The sequence below is a fragment of the Gavialis gangeticus genome, unplaced genomic scaffold, assembly GCF_001723915.1.
Source record: "Gavialis gangeticus isolate Ggan-Ray unplaced genomic scaffold, GavGan_comp1, whole genome shotgun sequence".
NCBI lineage: Eukaryota > Metazoa > Chordata > Crocodylia > Gavialidae > Gavialis > Gavialis gangeticus.
Window position 1 is genome coordinate 53,783,962 of NW_017729031.1, and position 22,962 is coordinate 53,806,923.

Consider the following 22,962-nt stretch of genomic DNA (forward strand, 5'->3'; position numbering starts at 1 on the left):
TGCTGCCTCCCGGGCGGCGCGCGGGGGAGCCGCTGCCTTGCTGCTGGCCTGGGGCTCCCGCCCGCTCCGGTTGAAATCGGCAGGAGGGCCCGAGGCGCGTGCCGTGCATGGTCACAGGGGCTGGCTGAGGCCAGCAGCAGTTGACCTGCAGAAAGCCTTTCCCAGGCACCGTCTCCGCGCTGCCCTGGGAGGCGAAGAGCTGGCAGGAGCGGGGGGACTCATGGGGGTGTCGAGAACGGCGGGCGGCGGGGGAGAAGGGCGGCTCTGGGAAAGGCGCAGGGGTGGGGGAGCCGCATCTCAGCGCCTCAAACGTTGCAGCCTTATCGGGCTGGAAAGCACTAAGCTCCTGGGGGGGGGAGGAAAGATTAACGAGAGCCTTATTAAAGAGCAATTCGTCAGAGAGCTGCGCTCGCGAGATAGGGCTGGCAGCCAGTCAGCGCGCGGGCACATGCAAGGAAGGCAGGGAAACAAATCCGCTGTCAGATTGCGACGTTATAGCAAGAGATCCATTTGCAGATAACAAGCTGTCTTCGCCTCTCCACGTTTCTTTCTGGCGTCGTCCGTTTCGGAGACAAACCGGCCAGTCTACATTATCTGAGAGCCAAGCACCTTTCCCGTTCCCGCAGCCCCTGCCTGCTCTGAATAGGAATGATTTCTTCCCCTACCCGGTTCCCCTCCAGGGCCGGGAGGGTTCAGGGCCGGACATGAGCGGTGGCAGCGCTCCCTCGGGGCCAGGAGCTATTGCAAGGCCCGGTCTCGCCCTGATCCGCGCTCGTGTTTTCTTCCACGCGGGTAGGGGACGAAGGGAGCCCCTGGGCTGGCAGCGTGTTACCTCTTCACTCTGCAAGAGCCTGCATGTGACCCCAATGGTGGTCTGCACGAGTAGTCGCTCCTTTCTATAAATAGCCCCTGCTCTGGGTTTAATGGACCGTTTTCCTACCGGTCCCTTCAGTGGCTGGAGCGATGGGCTTTTTCATCATCATTTTAATTTAGCACGGCAAGCAGAACTGATAAAGTAACGCACCGCTGGGTTTGTTCTGTGTTGCCAGGGTTATAGAGGGACATCACAGCAGCACACAATGTAGGTGTTATTGAAAGTAAACTGGAAAGGAAGTATCCCACCATTTTGGCTTTTGAAGGAGGAAGAGCGGCTGAACTGGGCGGGTGTGGAGGGAATTCAAAACAAAGAACAAGCTCGTTTGGAAACAAACACAGACAAGTAATAAAGGGAATCTGCATTTCATTGCAGGCTCGCTCTTTGCTTTCAGTGCTGTTCCCTTTATTACTCGTCTGGTTTATACGTACTAAAATTATCCAGTGGTAATACAGGGTAATTCATCTTGTACACTAATTGTTTGGAGGTTTTTTACCCAGCCGCTGTTTATATGTAATCACAGCCTGTGTAACTTATACTCACTAATAAAAGTTACCTGTGGTAACTAAATAATAATACCTTCCTGCTGCTAAGTACTATTTTAATTACAGACATATATTACTGTTGTTCTTTGCAATAGTGATATTATGGCAATCATTACTATTAGATTTCCACTTTTTTTGGACTGATACCTGCCATTCCTCTAAATCCACATGATGCTGTTTCACATGATGGAGTTACAAGGAACTAGAAACCTCCGAATCGTTTATCTGTGTGTGTCGGGCAGATCTGCTTTTTATGTCGATTTATTTTTAATGCAGAGTTTAAATAAAGTTCAGAATAGGGTTCATCGCAAAGAAAAGGAGGAAAAATCACTTTACTTTTAATTTAAATGAAAAAAAATATTTTCAGCAGCTGCGTGTGTAGCATCGTTTTCCCAACCGATTGGCCTAGTTAAGGAAGACTGCTTTCTTCTCAAGTCTGAAATGGGGAAAAAAACACCATCTTGTGAATGGTTTGATGCATTTTCATTGTCAGCAAAGCTGGCTGGTATTGCGGGCTTTTTCACTGTTGGCTACAATTCGTCCCTCAGTCATTCATTATGACCCCAGGCTGCCAGCATCTACGTGACACTATTGTCCCTGAAATCAGAGGAAGGGCTAGATTTAGTAAAAATTGTTCGGGTGCCTCTTCAACAGCAACCCCAGTCCGCTTTCCCTGACCTGATAATGGTGTTCTGCAGAATAACTAACGACACGGTAGGGTGCATTTGTTTTCAAAGGAGCCCAAATGAATCAGATGAAAAATTAGGAGATTTCACCTCCTCATTCATTTAGGAGCTTTTGAAAAGGGGATATCGGTTTGTGAAGGATTTAGTGAAAATCAGGCGCGTGTATTGAGGAATACTGTTGTGATTCTGGGACGGAAGCCGGAGTCGATTATCTGGAATAGATCCGCGATATAAAGCAGCTCTGTCGAGATTTCCTACACTCCTTCCATTTTTGTGGGTTTTTCCCTCCCTCCTGTGGTGTGAAAATACTACTGTCTCCTTTGCACTTTGACTGTGCTTATGCCGAAATTCCGGACTCAAGTTGTCAATACTCAGAAAAAATGAGCTTTTTAAACGTCCTACGCCTATTAATGCAAATCTAGTAAAATAACCTGCAGTTTAATGTTGACTTTAGCAGTGAGGAGAGGTGTTGGTAGTCTCACCTAGACGAGAAATAGTGTGGCCAGTAATCTTTCCAGCAGAATTCCTCATTTATGTACGTAACTTGGGTACAGACAAAGGTTTCCATGTATTCATGGTCTTGTTGTCAGGCATGGAAAGAGCCTCGGAGCACGGTGATACACGATCGACTCCTCTCCCGTTCTGCGTGTTCCCTGTTTCCCGGTCACCAATTCAGAGGCGAGGACTAGAAACCAGGAGATGGAACCGGAAGTTCGCATGATGGAACCAGCCAATCGCAGGGCAGCAGGCTGTTCCCCGGGGGCAGCTTTAATCAATCCGATTGCCCTTATGTAATAAAATCACCAAGTTCCATTAAAATGGTACTGTGGTTGAAAGAACGCCGCGAATTATGTAAGCAGATGTAAAGCGGCAACAGGTCCCTCAATCCAGGCCCTTTGTAACTCTGTCCTCTAGTCTCTGCTCCCCAAGGTGCTCAGTAATGCGTGACATCTTAGTCCAAGTGGGGCTATAAATAGATCCTAATGCACAGCCCTGATTGGTCATTCTTGCTCACTCAAAATGTCTACTGATTTAGCTGGAGGCTTTGGGTGAGCAAAAAACGCAAGATGTGCCCGCGTGTTGGGTACCACGTAACTAAGAACGCCCACCCAGGGGCATGAGCCTCGTGTGTTGGACTACGGTAACGTTAACCACCGCTGGGAGAGTCCCTGCTCATTAAAGTATAGATGTGCGCTCACTAAACGGCTGAAGCTTTCACTTGCTAAGGTATTAATAGTTCACCTGTAAAGCCGTTGATTTGATCCAGAATTGATCTGGTTTGCCCGCATTCGGATGTCAGGTTGGGGTTATGTAGATGGCACGGTGGGCAGGAGAGCGCCGGCCGTGTTCTTCCGCCGAAGGCTCCTGTTCGCCCTCTTGAGGGTGATGCCACCTCCCGAGATCCGTCTGGGAGTGAGTGGCTGAGACCAGCCGGCAGGGGCAGCCCCTTCCTTTAGCAGCAAGGCGACCCTTCTCACCAGATGAAAAGATTAAGAAATTAAATAAAATGTTCTGCCTTTCAGAAAGTGGTTACGACCTTCGTCTGTAATGAAGGCTCTGCCCCTGTGTTTTCCTATCGGAAATCTTTCCAAAGATAGGTTTCTTTTCACCCTGATACTATGTTAATATTTAACGCTATCGGAGGCGTGCAACAGTGAGGCATCATGATTTTTTTCTCAGTAGATGTCTATTTAGGTGACTTCTTGTAGTGCACGTTTCCACCTAATCTACTACCTTCCGAGCAAAAAAATAATTGGATTCCTTTCAAAGAGAGTAAAACGAGTCAGGTCCTATTACCTGGAGAGAGAGAGTCACTGTAGGATGCATGCCTAATTTGTACCTATTATTTCAACATCAATAAATGCTGCAACCTGTTTCACTTTATTAGCAGATCACTTACTGACAGTGCTAGGTTTTATTGTAAGAAATAATTCATTTTAAACGAGGAGCGGCGGCAGGTCTGAGACCCCCTTACTGAACTCTTCTGACGTTAGGAGTCATGTTCCCAACTGCACGTGAGGGCAGAGGAAGGGTCGCTGGGGCGTGCAGAGATGCTTATCAAATGGCGGTGTGGAGGATAAAGACGTCCGGGGAAAGGCTCTGGCATAGAAGAAGCCCTCTCCTCTCCTGGGAGAAGGCTTATGTGCCAGATGTTCCAGTGACCCAAGATTGCCCGGGTAATAAGGGCTATTGTCTCGGCTCCATTTCCCTTAAGTAATTTGAGACACGAAATGAGGGGCTTCCAGAACAGGCAGCTCCCCAAGGGATCACTTCCTCTTCAGTGATCCCTGCAGTGCTGGCTCGGACTGGAGGAGGGAGGTCCGGGGAGGAAATGGCCTGTCCCTCGCTGTAGCTGGCAGTAGAGTCCTTGCCCTGCCCTCTCCCCTGCCGATAAGCAAGGGGTAGCTGCTCCCTGCCCTTCGGCCAGTTCTCAGTCATGCGGGACGGCGTGTTTCTCAGGCCCCGGAGGTTTGGCGAGGACAGGTTAGCCCTCACAAGCCAGCTGCGTGTGGAGGCAGGCGACAAGGCGGCCTGGGAGAGCTCGGTCACCGGCAGCGGGTGGAGGGAGCCAGCGGCTCGGCGAAACGAGGTTTCTTTTGATTGATTCCAAGTCAGGGCTGACGGAAGATGCACGACCCGCTTCCAAGCAGGCGGGCTGAGTGGGAAGCCCTGGCTCGCAGCTGGCTGCAGACCTCGCCCAGCTTCACAGTGGCCCGCTTGGTTACGTCGCCTTACCGCTGCCCCAAGAGGCCCCGTGCTGCAATGCGAGCGGAGCAGACGGGGTTTGGCCGGAGTTTCTGCAGCGCTCGGGACCACGCACCTGGGCGCTGTACTGGAAATACGCGTCCACGTGCCATCCCGGGAGCCCTGATTCCCCGGGAAGGGTTTCTGACATTGGACATGTCCTCGTTTGAGTCGGTTTGAGCTTAATGCAACTACAAATGACATTGTTTCTCATTAATTAAAGCGGGATGTTGCAATTTAACACGACTTTATAGCCCAGTTCCCATGGACCCAGGGCCTCTGAAATGACGCCTCCGACCGCGGGCATTAGAGCTGTAGGGCTTTATTTCCAGTAATAACTGTTTTTCGGAAGTTATGACAAAATGGCCCCCCTCATAAACAATACGGGGTTGGGGTTTGTTTTTCAAAATCGGCATCTTTTCCTATTTTGACGATATTAGCCCCTCTCCCCCAACAGTCAGAGGGGAGTCGGAGTGGTCAGTGCCCTCAGTATCTTCTAGACCCGAAGGCCCTTCCAGCTCAGCCAGCTGCTGCCATCCTTTCTTTGCGTGATGGCAACACGAGGACGGAAACCGAGTGGCCCTGATTTTAATCATACACCATTGCCCCTCTGCCTGCGAGGTCCATAAACTCAGCCTGCAGAGTGCAATAGCATTGACTCATCCCGAACTCTTCCCGTGGCTGGTTACTGAAGTGGAATCTGTCTGATCGACTTAATAAGAATTTACCACTGCACTAAATGACGAGAATTTGTTTTTTTGCATGGCTGGGTTTCTGCAGTCGATGTCATTTCGAGCTTTCCTTCCTCGAGGCAAACAATCCCCATAAATACGCTTATTCCCGACCTCATTAGCTAGATCCAGAGCGAACTCCGCGTTGCACTGTTGTCTGGGGAGCTGCTTGAAATGTCTCTAAACATGCTGGGCAGCGAGGAGACTCTAACCTGCGCCCCTTGCAATAACCATGTAGGGTTCTTGCAACGCAACAACAGCCTGGAGGACAAGAGCCGGATCGTGAGCTCCCTGAAGGAAAGGCAGTCCTCCAAGAACCTGCTGGCCTGCGAGAACAGCGAGAAGGAATCCAGGTTCCGGCGGACCGAGACGGACTTCTCCAACCTGTACGCCAGAGGTGAGCGCAGCCCGCGGCCCCTTGGCTGGCGGGGAAACCCTCGGTCCTTCCCCTAAGAGGCGCGGCCGGCGAAGTGCTGGGGGCGCCGTGCCAGAGCCCACGTGCGCGGCTGTGGGGACCGCTCCCGCCCGGGCACGTGCTCGCTGCCAGGGCGTGCGGCGGAGCTCGTGGGGACGGCCTGGCTCTCGGCGGTGCAAGGGGGTGTCGCTATCTATCCAGCAACTCCTGGCTGGGCAGAGGCAGCAGCCGGGATCCCTTCCCGGGGCGGGGAGCGGCGTCTGCCTCCTGTGCCCTCGCAGCCCGGGGGAGGGCCGGGGCCGGGGCTGGGCAGGCGGGAGGCGATGCCCCGGGAGGATGGGGAGGGCTTGCACTGACGGCCCCTTGGCCCCGCAGACCTCCTGCCCGCCAAGAACGGCGAGGAGCAGACCGTGCAGTTCCTGCTGGAAGTGCTGGACATCCTCCTCAACTACGTGCGCAAGACCTTCGACCGCTCCACCAAGGTGCTGGACTTCCACCACCCGCACCAGCTGCTGGAGGGCATGGAGGGCTTCAACCTGGAGCTGTCCGACAACCCCGAGTCGCTGGAGCAGATCCTGGTGGACTGCAGGGACACCCTGAAGTACGGGGTGCGCACAGGTACCGCAGCGCCGCCGCGAGCACCCGCGGGAAGGGAGGGCGCGGGGGGCCGCTCACACGGGCCCGCGGGCGGCGCCGGCCACAAACCTGGGAGACTTGATCTCTGCGCTGGATGAGAGGCGAGCGGCCCGCGCCCCCGGGGAGCGATGTCCTTAGGCAAATGAGGGGGTAAATGACGCTGCATTTGCAGTTTCTCTTCTTTATGTTCGCCAGGCGCTTCCTGGAAAAGAGGCTGCCATCCTAAGACCCGATAATAATAGCGAGCCCCAGCTCCCGCGTCGAGCAAAACTTCCCCCCCTCCCCACGAGCGCCGCGCTGCCCCCGCGGGCTGGTCTTGCCCAACTCGTGTTCAGCCCCGCAGCGGGGGCAGCGCGCTTCTGCCCCCAGCACGACTGGCCTGAGGCGCCAACTCCTGCCCCCAGTAGTCAGGGTGGCTCCAGACTGTTGACACGGGGATGGTTTCACTTCTTCCCTTGGGAGCTCTCCTCAGAGGCTATCAGTGAGGGCATTCCTCCCCCGGTCCCATAAAGCTTTTAAAATTTTCCTTATGGCTTCCCCCCCACCCCCCAACCAACCTGTCAAGTTTCACTAAGCAACACAACTGGGGAAATGATGTGTTCATTTTTGTCAGTCTTCTCCTCCCAGCACACACACCCCACTGTTTCATTTCTTCAAGGGTATTGTTTTGTGCCCTTTCAAACCAGACACAGCATATTTCAGACTCCCAAACCCGGGCCTTTTCAACCGGTTCTTTCAGGAAAAAGGAATAGTTACTGCAGCTTTAATTAATATGCAATCCCTTGACTGTTGTACACTTATATCGTACTGTAAGTGTGGTTGTATGGCTAGCACTTTTGCCATGCCTCTTCCTGCTAGTGTTATATACATTGGCAGCTGCTTCTCACTCATACTCTTTAAGAATGACCTGACCACTGAGAAAAGAGGCCAGATGTGAGCAAATGCAGACACTGTAGCAGTGGGTGAAGACTTAAAAATAGAAACTTCAGGCTTTATAACAAATCAGCACTCTTACAACTCCCATTAACTTCACTGGAGGTCCCCAAATTTGTGAAGACTTTCTTCAAGCAAAATGCCCATTGAAGTCAATGGGATTTCTTCCCTCTCATTTAAAAAAGTAATCCATCATAAGGAAATAAGATTCTTGCTGAAAGCATGAACAGAAGATAAACTAGGTGACTTCTTAAAAGAGTTTCTCAAACCCTGTGTCAAGCCAGCAAGAGAAGAATCATTGATTTACAAAACAAAAAGATAATCCATGACACTATAACCTCTATTTAGCCTCTTCCCAGCCACTGATCAGCAGAGCAGTAACTGGAAAGAAACATTTCTGTTCATTTAGCATATCATTTTCTGGACCGTGCAAAACTTCTGCTACATCTGGGTGGTTTAATGGTATAGGAAAAACTATGGCTTGTTACTGCTATATAACTGTAAAAAACCTGGTATCATTTAGCTATGCAGCGGAGTGAGAAAAATAGCTAACCCCATGCATGTATCTCATCCCCGGTAGTGGGGTTGCAAGTGAAATGTGGAATATATTAGCAATTCATTTAAAATGAGCAAAAAACAGAAGATAATAATTAATGCATGTTTAATAAGTTGCATATTGTTTAGGAAGGTTGTTCAGTCAGTGGACTGCTGTATACCTTCTATATCATGAAGTTGTACAGACAGGGAATGATAAACATGTAGCATACATAGGATCTGCAACAGACTCTACAGTGAAGTCCTTTTCTACAATTTTACTATTACTACTATGAAGTTAGTGAATTATTACTCAGCGCCTCATTGTTCAGATCAATTGCTGGAAGTTTATGTTTCAGCATGAAAGGAACACAGTTGCTTTTAAACAGTTTGCTTTATCAAATATGTCATTAACACCACCATGGGGACCCAACCCTGCTAGTATCTCAGTTGATTTCAGTGGGAGAAGGATATGTCTTGCCTTTTAGTAAGACTGAAGTGATTCCAAAGTTCTAATTTGCTTTTTGTTATTAATAATATTCTTGTCTGTGGGGTCCAACATGAGAGAAAGGCAAAACCAAGGTAAATTAACTTGTCTCATGCATATATATAGTCAGGTTTTTTACAGGATTTGGGTTTTACAGACTGCTGGGGACATCAACAGAGCAGAGTAATATTTATTTGATGTAAATTGTTTCCACTGAAATTTTGGAATATAAAATGGTAACATTTTGATCAGAATTGAGGTTTCTTTAAACTGTTCATGTTCATGATAAATGTCGGACCAAATCTGACCTGACATTGTCCCCTTTTATTGTAAAAAATGGACCCTTATCATTTTTCTAAAAGTTTAACTATTCAATTATTAAGAGAATTTTGCACTTTATAACTGTTCTGAGTAGTTCAATCTCCAGGAACCAGGAGTTTCTGATCAAGGGACCCTGAGTACAATAATCTGGACAAAAAAACACCCCTACTTTTGATAAGATTACTATACGTTTGCCTTAGAGGAATAGTTTAACTTGTTCTTATATTTAGTCTTACTCTTTCTTTACAAAGAAATTCCAGCTGAATTGGAGCAGCATAAGTGACTCTGAAGTAATTTACAGAAGTGTTTGTAGCATTGTCCTAATTTTTCTTTAGCTGAATCTCCTATTTCAAAATTTGTTCAGGGACTAATCTTTCTTGTTGAAGACTTTGGGAATCTTATCATAATACAAAAGCAGTACTAGACCCAATGTAACTTATATTTACTGTCAAGAAGTCTGTTTAGCTCAGGCTGTCTGCCTTTGCTGACTCTATTCATTCTGTCCTATGTTGACCAATGTATGTATTCTATAGAGCTGTCCTCTTTTTCCCATTTACATGCAATTTTAGCCAACGTCGGCAGACCATGAAGTATGTAACCCCTGAATTATAGCTGTAGGGCCATCAGTCAGAATAAGGCCCGAAACAGTCCTATGGCTGTGAGACTGAGAATGTGTTTGCCTGCACTGTATTAAGAAGGCAGCCTACAACATTTTAGAAGTTTGTGATAAGAAAATAACTGAACTCACAGACATGAATTATCTGAAAAGTTTCACTGGGCATGTCTACATGAGACACTAACTGCACAGTAGCCTAATAATACTGCGCAGTAGTACATCATATCACAAACAGTGCTAACACTATAATGCTACTGCATAGCATTATTAGGCTACTGTATAGTAGCATCACTAAAAAGGTGTGTGCTGGCACTACTGCACAGTAATGCTGGTTACTACGCATTTAGTACTTGATTATACAAATAACTACTGTGCATTAATGAACATGTAAATGTGCCCACTGGCAAGATATTAGCATAATACATTTTGTCTTATAAAGCTAGACTATTAAAGTGACTGATGAGAGAAAAGTGAAATGTTAAATATAACAAGGAAGGGTTTGTTTTCAGTTGCTTTCAATCATCTTTCCAGGTCATCCTCGGTTTTTCAACCAGCTGTCCACTGGGCTGGATATTATTGGTTTGGCTGGCGAATGGCTGACGTCAACTGCTAATACAAACATGTAAGCAGTCTCTTATTTGTTTTTCTTTTCAATAGTTACATAGGCTGCCAGGGCTCAGAAGTCTTTTTTTTTTAAAAAAAAAGATTGCAATTTCTGCAACTCAGTTGTCATAAAAATGCCCCATATCATGTACTGTGTGTTTCAGGCAATGGAACCAATTATAGCCTTGAACAGTATTTAAGAGGAAATCTTATTTTACCAACACATGCAAACTTAAATATCACAGAATAAATTGCAGGCAAAATGTATCAATATTGTTAAAGCTGTAGGAAATGGCATGACTTCTTTTGAAAATGGTCTTGTTTATTTTTCCCAATGTATTATAAAAATGAATTCTTAGGTTGATTTCTTTTCATCTTCCGTCCTTCCTTTGTTTCAATTTGCATTCAAGTTAAGTTAATTTGGGTTTATTATTGTTAAGGTTAGAACTCCAGGGCTGCATCCAGATAAGCATGGATGTTTGGTTCCACAGCAAGAAGCAGTGGCACACCTTGTGCCACTGTTACTTGTCCCCTGGGAACACCCATGCCATGCAACCTCTGGAGCACAGCAAGTTACCCCAAATGGAGTAGGGAAGGCTGCATAGGCGACACGTGGGGGAAGCATGTGCCCCCCTGAGATTGGCCACCACTGGCTGGGGAGCAGGGAGCGACAGCCAGTGCCCCATCTGAGAGTGTGGGGGTTCTGAGAGAAGCGCCAGTGGCACTTCCATGTTTGCAATTGGCCACTGCAGGACTCCCCGCCACTGGTCAGTGATCAGCTGCTGGGGGGCCCCCCAGGATCAGGAGGCACCTGTCACCCATGGAAGGCTGGAACCAGCAACTGTTCTGGCCCCAGCAGTCTGTCTTGGGGGCTGGGAAAGCTGCATCCATGGTGCTCCTACCACTGGAAGCCTGGCTGGCAGCCAGAGCATGGCTCCCATGGGCCAGGCTCCAGTTTACGGCAACGCATGCTGCAGCCACGTGTGCCACCCCATTTTTTTCTGTGTGGGGTTTTTTGACTCTGGGATCTGGGTACTATGTGGCTGTGCTCATCTGGATGCAGTCCCAGGGCACGTCTCCATGAGATGTTTATTGCAGAATTGCCTAATTAGCTCCACATATCTCAGCATTCACACATGTGGCCCTATTAGGCCACAGGAAACTAATAACCTCTGCACTATATTAGTACTTGTAAATACAAGGACTATCCTGCTGCAGAACTTTTTTCCTGTGTAGCAGTGCACGTGTAGACACTGACCCGCTGGCTAGGGCATGAGGGCGCTTCAGTGTGGAGGCTGCCTGCCGACTAGCCCTGCACTGAAGCACTCTCATGCCCCAGCCAGCCCCTCCATAGCACACTGAGCCAGGCCAGACCAGCCCTGGGCTGGCAGGCTGACCCCCTGGACTCTCTGCCAGCCAGGGCTGCTCTGACTTGGCTCAAACAGTGGGTGCATATGTAAATGCGGTACCCAGGAGCAATAAACTCCAGCACAGTATGCGCTGGAGGTTATTGCTGTGCATTAATATATGTGTATGTAGATGTGCCCCAGGATTAGTAACTCTGCAGTTACCCAAATGCATATACCAGAGCAGAATATAGAGCAGAATCAAGTGCATTTCTCCCATTGCTCTTTCTCCCACTTAGCAGAAACAGAGCTGGGCCTTTTTTGTCTGCCTTACATCACAAAAGTGGCTTTTAAGACATTAAAAAAAAGAAAACTGTCAAAAGGATTAAAAAACATAATATTGGAAATTGACTTGGTACTTTGAAGGAAACTGAGATTTGTTAAAATCCACTGGGAGAGAGAAGAAGATAAAAAATGAAATGTTGTGCCTGAATTATATTTAGAATGTTTAGGTTTTTTGACAACAAAATGCAATGTAAGTGAATATGAAGTTCAAGGTATTTTGCTGAATTTCAGCAACAAACAGTGTCATTCAGAAAAAAGGCTTTAGGCTGATTTAAATTGTGTATTGATTTGTGTATGCTTCAAAAAGTGCTAGGAGTCAAAATACTTATCTGATAATAGAAACTAGTTTCTATTTCAGGACCTTATTGGACATGTGTTACAGTTTTGCTCATTGCACCTAAAATTATCACTGGCTTGTAAATTAGCATAATTGCTAATATGTAGGAAATGAGAAATTTACCTACACATTGAAAAAACAAGGATTATTTTCATTTGCCCCATCCCTGGATGATGGTTCATTGAGTACTGTCGATTAATAGTTAGTGTATGTGGATTATCATATATATCCATGCACTAGCTCTAGCAACCCCCCCAAAGTATGCAAATAAAAAACATTTTAAAAAGTGTTTCAGTTAATGTCCTATTCTTAAGAGATTACATTAATAAGTCAAATGTGAAAAAATAATTGAAAAAAATTACATTTAATTTGTAATTTGAACACTGTAACATTTCTCTAGGACCACATAATACTCTAAAATTAAAAATCTTATTTAGTTTTTGAAAGAAAACTTCACTTAAATTCTATACTCTATATAGGAAAAGCATAATTTATTATTAGGGAAAACATCTTTTATTATTAAAGGTACCTGGTAAGTTAAACAGAAGGGTTGTGAATCAAATTCAGTTTGACTGACAGCTCATGAAATCTCAGTAGAGTCAATGGGGTTGTACCATCTAAAAGATAAAGAGGAATTTGGCTCCATGACATTGTACACTAAGGCCGTGTATATTAAAGAACTTTATTAAGAACATAGTTCTCAATACTCCAGGAACCCAGTTTCAAAAAGGTGATTATCTGTTATGAAGGATTTATTTTCTTGGATTGATATATAAAAGTGTGCTTCTAAAATAATTCAGTAAATCTTATAGCCATTTCTGGATCATTTATATTTTAAACACAGAAATATATTAAGCACATTTGAAAATAATTTCCTGCAAGCTTGCAAATGTACAACTAGCCTTTTTGTGTTGAGTTTACCAAGTACAAAATGAAATACATTTTCCCTTTAACTCTACAATCAACAACAAGGCAACCATTGATCCTTCTCTATCATGAGGTATGCATGAGAAGTCACTGATACCTTCGATGCATATGCCTAGGCAGGAGTATGAAGGAGTGGAGGCTGTCCAGATTTTCCATCCCCACTTGAGACCATCAAGACAGAATCCAGAGGCCAGACTGAATCCAGACATTCGGTACTTCATTGGCTGTAGTTATATGTGCGTCCAGGAATCAAACCCCAGTCTCCCACATGGCAAATCCAACTTAACAGGACCCAATAATTATAAATACATTTAAAGGCAGGTGCTTATGAAATATAACATGTTTCAAAGAGTTTGAGAGAGAAGGTTATTTAAAATAGGTAAATAGTTTTCATGAGCTGTAGAGAAGACAGACCTTATGTGCAGTGTTCCAGCACAGAAGAAAAAGTAATGACCTTTACGTAGAAATTGTTATAACCTAGCTCTGCAAGAAAAGCACATAATGTGACCATAATACTGGATTCTTGTGAGAAAGTTATTGTCCCACCACCTTTCTTCTTTTCCACATATAAACAATATTTAAAATATTTGTCATTAATTACAAATAAATCTTTTTTTCTTTCCCAGACGGATTTTGAATGATCAGGATATTATATACTCTCTTAATTTTCTACTTGTTACCTAATCATAATAGCATATACATATATAAATTGAGTACCAAGGTATTATCCATAATTGAAATGATTCACCCGAAGACTTTTAAAGTGGAATTTTCAAAAGTTGTCATTGCTAATCTCACTCTACTCACATGTAGTAGTAAACATAAGAATAATGATATATAGCATTTTTCATCTTTAGATCTCAAACTGTGTTTTAGAGAAGGTCAATATCATGATCCCCATTTTACAGACAGGAAAACCTAGGCACAGGGAGGAAGAATGACTTGTGAGTAATAAAGCTTCCAATGCCTTCAGTGACAGCAGAATTAAGCTAGTGCTGGGCACTTTTAAACATGGTACCCAGAGATTCCATTACTGTGGAGCTCAGGATGGTGTATTTATGAAGTTCACTTATGGTGTTACCTGTGAGAACTGTAGTTTTCTGGAAACTCTTGGAAGCATGGCTACAGGAAAAAAACCTTTTTATAACTAGAGCTATTTTTCCAGGATGGTTCACATTTGATAATTTTAGGCTGAAATTTTCAAAGCTCCTTATGGGTAAAATTTATAGCATTAGGACACCCTAAATGTCTAGGAGACTGAAAATCTATACTTTATTTACAGTGGCCTTATAATTTTTTATCTTTTAGTTTCACTGTGGACCTTTGGAAACTCAAAAAATACCTAGAAATTGCATTTATTTGTAAATACAATTATATCTGTGAGAACTCTTAATATTACATACACAAACATTTGTTAAAAGCTTTATACCCACTATCAGCAGTCAGCAGTTTGCCTGAGCCCAATTGCTCCTTGGAGTTGTGTGGTTAAGGTGCACTAGCTTCTATACCCAATGGCACAGGAGAGAGTGATATGGCCAGAATCATATCTGCCTACCTTTGACTCCTCCACTTGCATCACTAGGTACCCATTTACAATTGCATCCAGAATGAGGTTTCAACTTATGCATCTAGAGCAGTGATTTTCAATCAGGATGATGTGGCGGCCTGGGGTGCTGTGAGACCCTTTGAAAGCCTGGGGATGCCATTCAATATTAGCACTGTTAGGTATATAAATGCCTACACATGATTCACAAGATAAACCCATATATTTCACATAGGGATACATAGTGTCAAAAACATTCTGACCTGTTGTGATCTTTCTGAGTTCTTTGAATCATAATAATTGCTATAATATTTTTCTGCGCTCAGAAAATGAGTCAAATCAGAGTCAGGGTTGCCAACTCAAGACAATATTTTTTACTGACAACCTTCAAACTTTTTACTGACAACCAAACTTTTATACTGACTTCTAATAGCATCTGTTTTATGTGATGTAAATGTAGCCCTTCTGCCAGACTCCAGACAAGGGCTGGGTTCAGATTTAGGGGTTTAATACCAGCCATAGTAAAAATTGTTGTCTATCAGTAAGAAGTTCGCAGATTATCAGTAAAAAACATTTTTTGAGCTGGCAACCCTGCTTAACTGTGGCAGTGGTTTTCTACTCTGAAGCCCCCCACTTTAGGGGTTTCCTACTAATCCCTATACGCTGATGCCACACACCACACCCCATGACATGCTGCCTCCCCTGCATGCTTCCCTTCCCTAGCCCATCCCCAGGCTTACTCCTGCTTGTCCCATACCCTTGTCCTGGCATGGACCCTCAAAAAGGACTAGTCTGCCTACTTGCAGGGCATGGGTCACTGCACATGGCTGGGGCGGGGGAGGGAGCTATGGAGATTTCTGTGAGTCACAAAGCCCTGACAAAAGTTCCCTTTAGAGTGCTGTGCTCCTGCTCAGACACCAGATGGTGCTGCTCTAATCTATCTGCCCTTGAACACTGACTCCAGCTTCTTTCTTGCAACAGAGCTTCTATTAATCAAGCTCCAGTGGCTTAGATTTTTTACACAGCTTAATCTTTTACAGATTTTACAGACAGACATGTTTAGCTTTGTGTTTTATGGTCTGTCTATAAAGTTATGGACAATTGGAAACCCTGCTAAGAGCTGGCATTTTCAGAGGGGTGCCCTGAGTATAAGAAAAAGGTTGAGAATGACTAATCTAGAACCACAGCAAGATGCCTTAACTGCCCTGCCACTGTGCATAAGCCATTTTTTTTTCTCCCAGGAAGTGTTTGGACTCTATTTGTAATTCACAGGGACAAATTCAAATCTCATTTAAATCAATGGAAAAAGTCCCGTTGATTCAATGAGCTTTGAAACAGGTCCTCAATAGCCTACACACTAAGGGGCTTTCATTGACTTGTAATTCTGTCTGAAAAAGGACTGGAAGATTAGGTTTAGATATTGAAAGATAAGAGCTAGCCAATGTAATTTTGCTACTGAAAATAGTGGAGTTGCAGCTTAATTTATTAAGTCTGCGTTTCTGTCATCAGGACCCAAATTCAAGAACACAGTTATAAATGCTTGTTTATAACAATTCTGATGATGGTTAAAAGTACCATAAAGACACTATTTTGACTGTTCAAAACTGTCAATTACAAGAACAGGACAAAAATTAAATTCTACCTTATAAATGCTTTTCTAGTACCAGACAGAAAAGGGACATAATTAAAGAGTTGGTTTGTTTTTCTAAAGGAGACCAGAGAAGTTAAGTCTAAAGGGATCGTTATATAATTCTCATAGGTTCCTGTGAAAATTCCAGTCCTTATGTTTAGTTCATTTTTGCTTCATTCTGAATTCATTTTTCTTTGTTGTTTAAAATAAGCATACTCTCATATAGCTTATTTACAATGATAGTAATTTCACAAGCCTGTCTTGATCACCAAAATTAGTCACATAACTTATTATTTTACATTTAAATGTTTGTACATGACATCCAATCCGAAGTTTCTTGCCTGTATTAGATAGATATAACAGTTGACTGCTTTCTCATTTTTGTAATTGGTAATTAGAAAATCATCATTTATAATTACTCTTGACAGCTATTGATTGCACGGTCTTATAGAAATAAGTTGTCCTTGGGGATTATCAACAAATAAATTCATGGAATTAATTGTATTTAGATTTTTAAGCCCTAGTTCAATAGTTTTAATTATCTTTGTGGTTAGCTATCTGATGACTACAGTTTTCATATGATTTTGGCAATATGCTATTCTTTAAGTGTGAAATTGGCACTGTGTGAACCAAATATTTTACAGTCCAATCTTACACGGCACTGACCAGCAAAGTTTTTTCAATTAATCTGAATGTATAATCACAGGTTTTAGTGACTAATGGTTAGAAGAATGCATAGAAAATATGCTATATCTTTGTACTATATTAACATTGCCCCCCCTAGGGAGTCTTGCTTGAGTTAGGGCTGCAAGATCAGATCCTAAATTTAAAGGAAGCGTTAAGTCTTGAATAGTTTCACAAAGGATCAAAGATCAAGCATTTATTTATGTTTTGAAATTTGAACTGTAATCAGTTTATTTTTTTAATCCATGCAGGTTTACATATGAAATTGCACCTGTTTTTGTCCTCATGGAGCAGATAACGCTTCGGAAGATGAGAGAGATTATTGGATGGTCAAATAAGGATGGTGATGGAATATTCTCACCTGGTGGGTATCTCCTACATTTTGACCATTTAATTGAAGTGCCAAGACTTAAATACTAACTGTAGTTGAATAAGCATATTCCTGTGCTTACCATAATGCAAAATCCAGCATCAGAGTTTAAAACTAACAATGTTCCACCTAAAATATTTGTTTCATTCAGATTTCTCATAAGGAGTTATAACCATTTAGATGCATTTTTAATCTTTTTAAAAACATGAATTTGTATTAAATGTGGTTATGAATATTATAATGGTAAGATCCCTTCAGAAACTTGGCCAAAGCTTTCAAACTTGCATGTCTAAAGTCAGCTGCCACAATCAATTCTTAGGCACTTAAATATCCATATTCAGTAAATCTTATAACCATAGTCCCGAATTTCTAGAGGTACAAGGCAACAGCAAGTCCCATTGGCCTCCAGCCCACCTTGCAGATGTGGGATTGAGAACCTGGAAGAGGGATGGGCTGCCTTTTCCTTGCATCCACAGGGAAGCTGGGGTTAAGTGTAGGTCACTCTGTGGTATCATTTGTCTTGAAACTGAGGAAATCTGAGAGAATAGTTACATTAATCCAATATGAAACATCACCCCCTTCTACGCTCCAAACTTATTCCATGAAAGGAGCATAGGGACAATTGACAGTAGCAGAGGGGACTGGGAAGTTGTGCAGAGGCATAGGGCCTCCTTGTTGATGGCACTTACCTGTTGCAAAATACCAGGTTGGTATGAATTTGTCAGGGTAGGGAAAAGGGAAAGAACCCTGGACTTGTTTCTGAGGATGAAAAACAAATTGCACTTCACTTTGGAATAGTCAAGCATAAAATCCATGAACGCAAACTTGCTAAGTTCCTATTTCCCTAGGCAGGAAAAATACACAAGGGGATCTGGCTCAATACAGTGGTTAATGAAAATGTTTAAGAAAAGCTCTTGTAGGCTCTTGGTAATAGATCTCCAGTTGCAGAGAATTAGGTATGATCCTGCTATACTTGTTAACAAGAAAACATGGGCCTTGTTTTCAAGTGCAGCATATTGAAAACTGGTCCTTTAATTAATATGTTAGAGAAATATTAACAATCAGATGAGGAGATAAATGAGAAACTGTGACTTTCAATATGATTTTTTAAATGATCTGTCTTCAGACCTTTCAGATAGATAACCATGAATCCCATTCATTTATTCTGTTCATACTTCACTGGACTTTTCACTACAATGCACAAGTGGTACTGTGATATGACTTTGTTCCAATAGAGGTCATTTTTTCTCATTTTCAATATTTTATTATGCATTTTTATAGGGGGTGCTATATCCAATATGTACAGCATCATGGCTGCTCGTTACAAGTATTTCCCTGAAGTCAAAACAAAAGGAATGGCTGCTGTTCCTAAACTCGTCCTCTTTACTTCAGAACATGTGAGCTTAATGTACTAATTGTTGTTAATACATTGCTAACGGTTTTGTAGACATTTATCTAAATGATTCTTCCACCATTAATGTGTGTATGTTTTGCTGCAGAGTCACTACTCAATAAAGAAAGCTGGGTCTGCACTTGGGTTTGGAACAGACAATGTGATTTTGATAAAATGTAATGAAAGGTAAGATGAATGTTAAGTTTGTGATATATTAAATGTGTTCAACTGTTAAATTTGTTTTATTGTGCCTAAGGACTGGTTCAGTACAGTGTGTCAGGATGCTAATGGCCTGTTGAAAAGCTCCTGTTAAATTATTTTTGCTGTAGCTGATCCTGTTGTGTAGTCTTTTAATTTTCTTTGTCTCTGTTTCTATAATAATTACAGAGGGAAAATAATACCAGCTGATTTGGAAGCAAAAATTCTGGAAGCTAAGGAAAAGGTTTGCATTTTAAAACATAGTGCCTTAATGTTCAGGTCAGAATTTATTGTTTTCCTTTGGTAGCTGAGACCTAACATGAAATCAGAATATTTATGCTAGAAGCTGTCAGAGCCTGTATTATTCTCCAATAACAATTTTGGTTAATAAGGTCTGTTTATACAACATCTAGGAATATCTACATTTTATTGCTTAGGTTTTCATTGATGACTTAATCATGTAGAGCTTTCAAACTCTTGACCCACATATATGGGTCTGATTCTGATTTTTTTTCCTTTTAACATTCTGTTCTGGAATATTTGAAAAAAGATCATTGAAATTCATGTGTCTGAGGGCTCATCCTAGGAACTCTCCACAGTGATCAGGATCAGGCCCTTGACTACTTATTTAATTTTCTCATATGAGGAATTCTATGCTTAAAATAATGAATTTGTTATTGCTTTTGTTTTTTAATGTTTTCAAAAACAACAGAAATACAACAAGGGGGATTTGCCTAGTTGTTCTGCAAGTGTTCAAAAGAAAGTACAGCATGCATAAAACAATAATACAGTTGTGTAGTTGTGTTGTCCTAGTAACATGTGTGCGTGTGTGTGGGCATGCACACAGGTGTGTGTGTGTGTCTGTATATGCATATACATATACTTTAAGTTATGTTTCTTGCAATTCAGAAAGAGGTAGTTAGCTGTGTTAGTGTGCAGTCAAGTCAGAAGTCAGGGTAGATATGCATCTTTATACACTAACTAAATAATATATATGGAGAGAGAGAGCACAAGCTTTTGTGAACCAAAGTTCACTTCAGATGCTGTGAAAGGACATGCAGAAGCAGAGTTCATGCAGTTCAAGCGTTTTATTTTGAAAAGTGTGTGTGTGTGTGTGTGTACACATCTACTTTAAGTTGTTTCATGCAGGTCACTTATTTTATTTTGACATAACTTACAGTCCCCTTTTTTGTTCTGTTGCTCTATTCCAAAAAAATTAAAGGCAAGTATCATCTTAAGAGTTATACTTCAAATGATTTTTTCTAAGTATTTTTTAGCATGACTTGACCATTAGAGAAAAAAAATATTCTCATTTTTATGTGTTTACTTTCCACGTTTTCCAGCACTTCAGTATGGAGAAACAATAACAAAGCCAGCAGTTTTAACCATGTATAGCCAATTAGTTAATTTATTTCCAGGATTGTTTGCATGGGTCTTGCAAAGAGCAAAGAAAAGGAAATCATCTTAAAAGCAGGAAAATGGGTCAGTAAAGTATCAAATTGACACTAGAATACAGCAACAGGTGAAGCACCTGAAATTACTTTTAAGCCTTTTCTCTGGAAATAGATTAGCTTTCATTTATGATCATTTGTTTATTTTTATTGTAGGGATATGTTCCACTGTATGTTAATGCAACTGCAGGCACAACAGTATATGGGGCCTTTGATCCAATACAGGAGATTGCAGATATATGTGAAAAATATAACCTCTGGCTCCATGTGGATGTAAGTTACCAAACACACTGCTAACGCTAATTCAGGTTAAAAAGCATTCCTTTTTGTTCCAATTATTTTGTGTTGAATTTAAATATTTGAGGTTAAACTGTGTTCACATTTCCCGCAATTCTGATATTAAGGGGATTGAAAACAGATAATAATTACATTCTACAAAATCCCTCCACATATGGAACTTCTTTTAGGAGTTCAGTAGTTAGAGGGTTTGCTGGTTTGAGTTCATGGCAAACTAAAATATTTTAGGCTTTTCAAAAATATAAACCTTTCCTTGTCCTTCCATCACTTTCAGGCTGCTTGGGGAGGTGGACTCCTAATGTCCAGGAAGCATCGCCATAAACTGAATGGAATAGAAAGGTACTATACAGGGCTTATTGGCATTGCTGTATTTTTTGTAGTTGCTGATAACTGCCTGGCACTTCACCAATGCGTGAAAAAATGCAGTCCCTTCCTACCTACACCTTACACCATTAATTATCCAATCTGTTAATTAACCTGAAACAATATAAAACAAGACGGGGCAAGCAGGTTGCAAACAGCACTGGAAGGGAGATCAGTAAGGGAAAGCTAAGTGAAAGGTAAGTTTAAAGGAAATTTGAAGGAGATAGGGAGATTACTTGGCAAATAAGAGGAGTGACTGAATTGGGAATGGGAGAAGATGACAAGGAGAAAACTCTTCCCTCCCTCTCCAGGGCTGAGAAACACAATGACAGCAGCAGAACTAGTACAGTGCTCCACTGTGCAGGGGGAGAAGGATTTGTAAAGCTCATAGACGGGGTCTGCACCCTGAATGTCAAAAACAGAGTACCACAGGTACAGATTGCATTTCTTTGGAGCTCTGTATGTCGTATCTAGAACTACCCCAACTCTTTCCTACCTAGAACAGGAGCACAGGTCCCCCATGATTACAAGCTTCAGGCTACTCTAGTGGTTTGCAAGGATATGCAATATGGCTCCATGACCCCTCCAGTATTCCCTAGTACACAACCCAGTTCAGAAGAAAGTGCACTGAGACCAGGGTGTAGCCTTCATTGAACAGTTCATAGTACCAAGTTAACCAAACTTAGAACAGGCAGGGAAGGAGTCTTTGCTGAACTTCAGCAAGATTCACAATGCAATACTATTTTCAAAAACCTTGTCACAGGACAGGACTCTTTCCTCCCCATTTCTAAGCTTGTCCGCATGTCAAGGATGGTCCAGTATGTTGTGCTGGGTAACCTTTGATACAAAGGTGTCTCCCAGTGATGGCAGGGTTTCAATCTACAATGGCTGATAGTTGTATATTCCCATGTGAGAATGTTTCTTGAGTCACCTGTTTCCCACTGTATCAACAAGCACAGCACATCTGGAAGAAATCTGGAAAGTGGTGAATGACCAAACAATACATAATCTGCACAATTAATATACACAAAATACCCAAGGAATGCAAAAAGGTGTTTGAGGCAAAATCTACAACACATGGCCAAATTACCTTGTAAAGGCCTAACATGATATTCCTTCCTTATCCCCAGTACAGTCATATCTAATTCCTCGGATAATCAAAGTAAACATAATAGGGTAAGACAGAGAGCAGTATAATAAGACAGTAAAACATGTTTGAACGTTTTCTTGTAAGGCACAAATTGCCCAATAGAAGCACACACCATACAGCAAGTAACAAGAAAAATAGCTAAGTGAAGTTAGTGTTTGGGCAGACAGTGTGAATCCACCAGGTTCAGGGATCAACAAAGCAATGCACTGCACCTTGGCAGGGAAACCAAAGTCAGTATTCATTACAAACGTTCTGTGGAGATGTGGCATATCCAGGAATACCTCCATGCTGTGTCTGGCTTGCTGCCATGGGGACAAGGCCTGAATGAGTTGCCCTGATATGTGCCCTCACTGTCATACATGACAACAAATGGTATCTTCATGTTCACAAAAGTCTAATAGTCACCCCACCCCTCCCTTATTTCTTTTACCAAATCCAGCAAAAAATACTTCATCTCCTCTTTGCTTGGCACCTTGAAACTTAAAAATATGCCTGTGTAACTGAAGTGGTAAACTGAGATCTTTTGTAGAACAGGGACTAAATAAATCCTGCTTTCTTAATGTACTTATTTAATCTGTTGTTGAACTTTTGGAAAATATAATCCATAAGTCTGTTTTCCATATAGAGGTCACAAACTTCCTGTGTGTTTGAGCAGCCTTCTGACACTTGCTTAATTCCCAGACAACTCTAAAGCCCTGATTCAATCCATGTTCACTAACACTGGCTAGACACGAATGTAACTCCATACATTTCAATTCTGAGAGCAGAACTCAGAAGCAGCTGCTCCAGATTAAATTTGCTA

At 42.7% G+C, this 22,962-nt stretch overlaps 1 protein-coding gene across 1 annotated transcript in view; it reads left to right on the top strand.

The window, feature by feature from the left end:
• Positions 1-5,550: 5,550 nt before the first annotated feature.
• The window catches only part of GAD1 (glutamate decarboxylase 1), a 42,048-nt gene continuing 24,636 nt past the window's right edge, over positions 5,551-22,962 (top strand). The window contains exons 1-9 of the mRNA XM_019522785.1: positions 5,551-5,978; positions 6,372-6,614; positions 10,055-10,145; positions 17,190-17,302; positions 18,590-18,705; positions 18,808-18,887; positions 19,089-19,143; positions 20,507-20,623; positions 20,922-20,986. Coding sequence (XP_019378330.1) covers positions 5,756-5,978; positions 6,372-6,614; positions 10,055-10,145; positions 17,190-17,302; positions 18,590-18,705; positions 18,808-18,887; positions 19,089-19,143; positions 20,507-20,623; positions 20,922-20,986 — 1,103 coding nt within the window. The 5' untranslated portion in view covers positions 5,551-5,755. The remainder of the gene's footprint in view (positions 5,979-6,371; positions 6,615-10,054; positions 10,146-17,189; positions 17,303-18,589; positions 18,706-18,807; positions 18,888-19,088; positions 19,144-20,506; positions 20,624-20,921; positions 20,987-22,962) is intronic.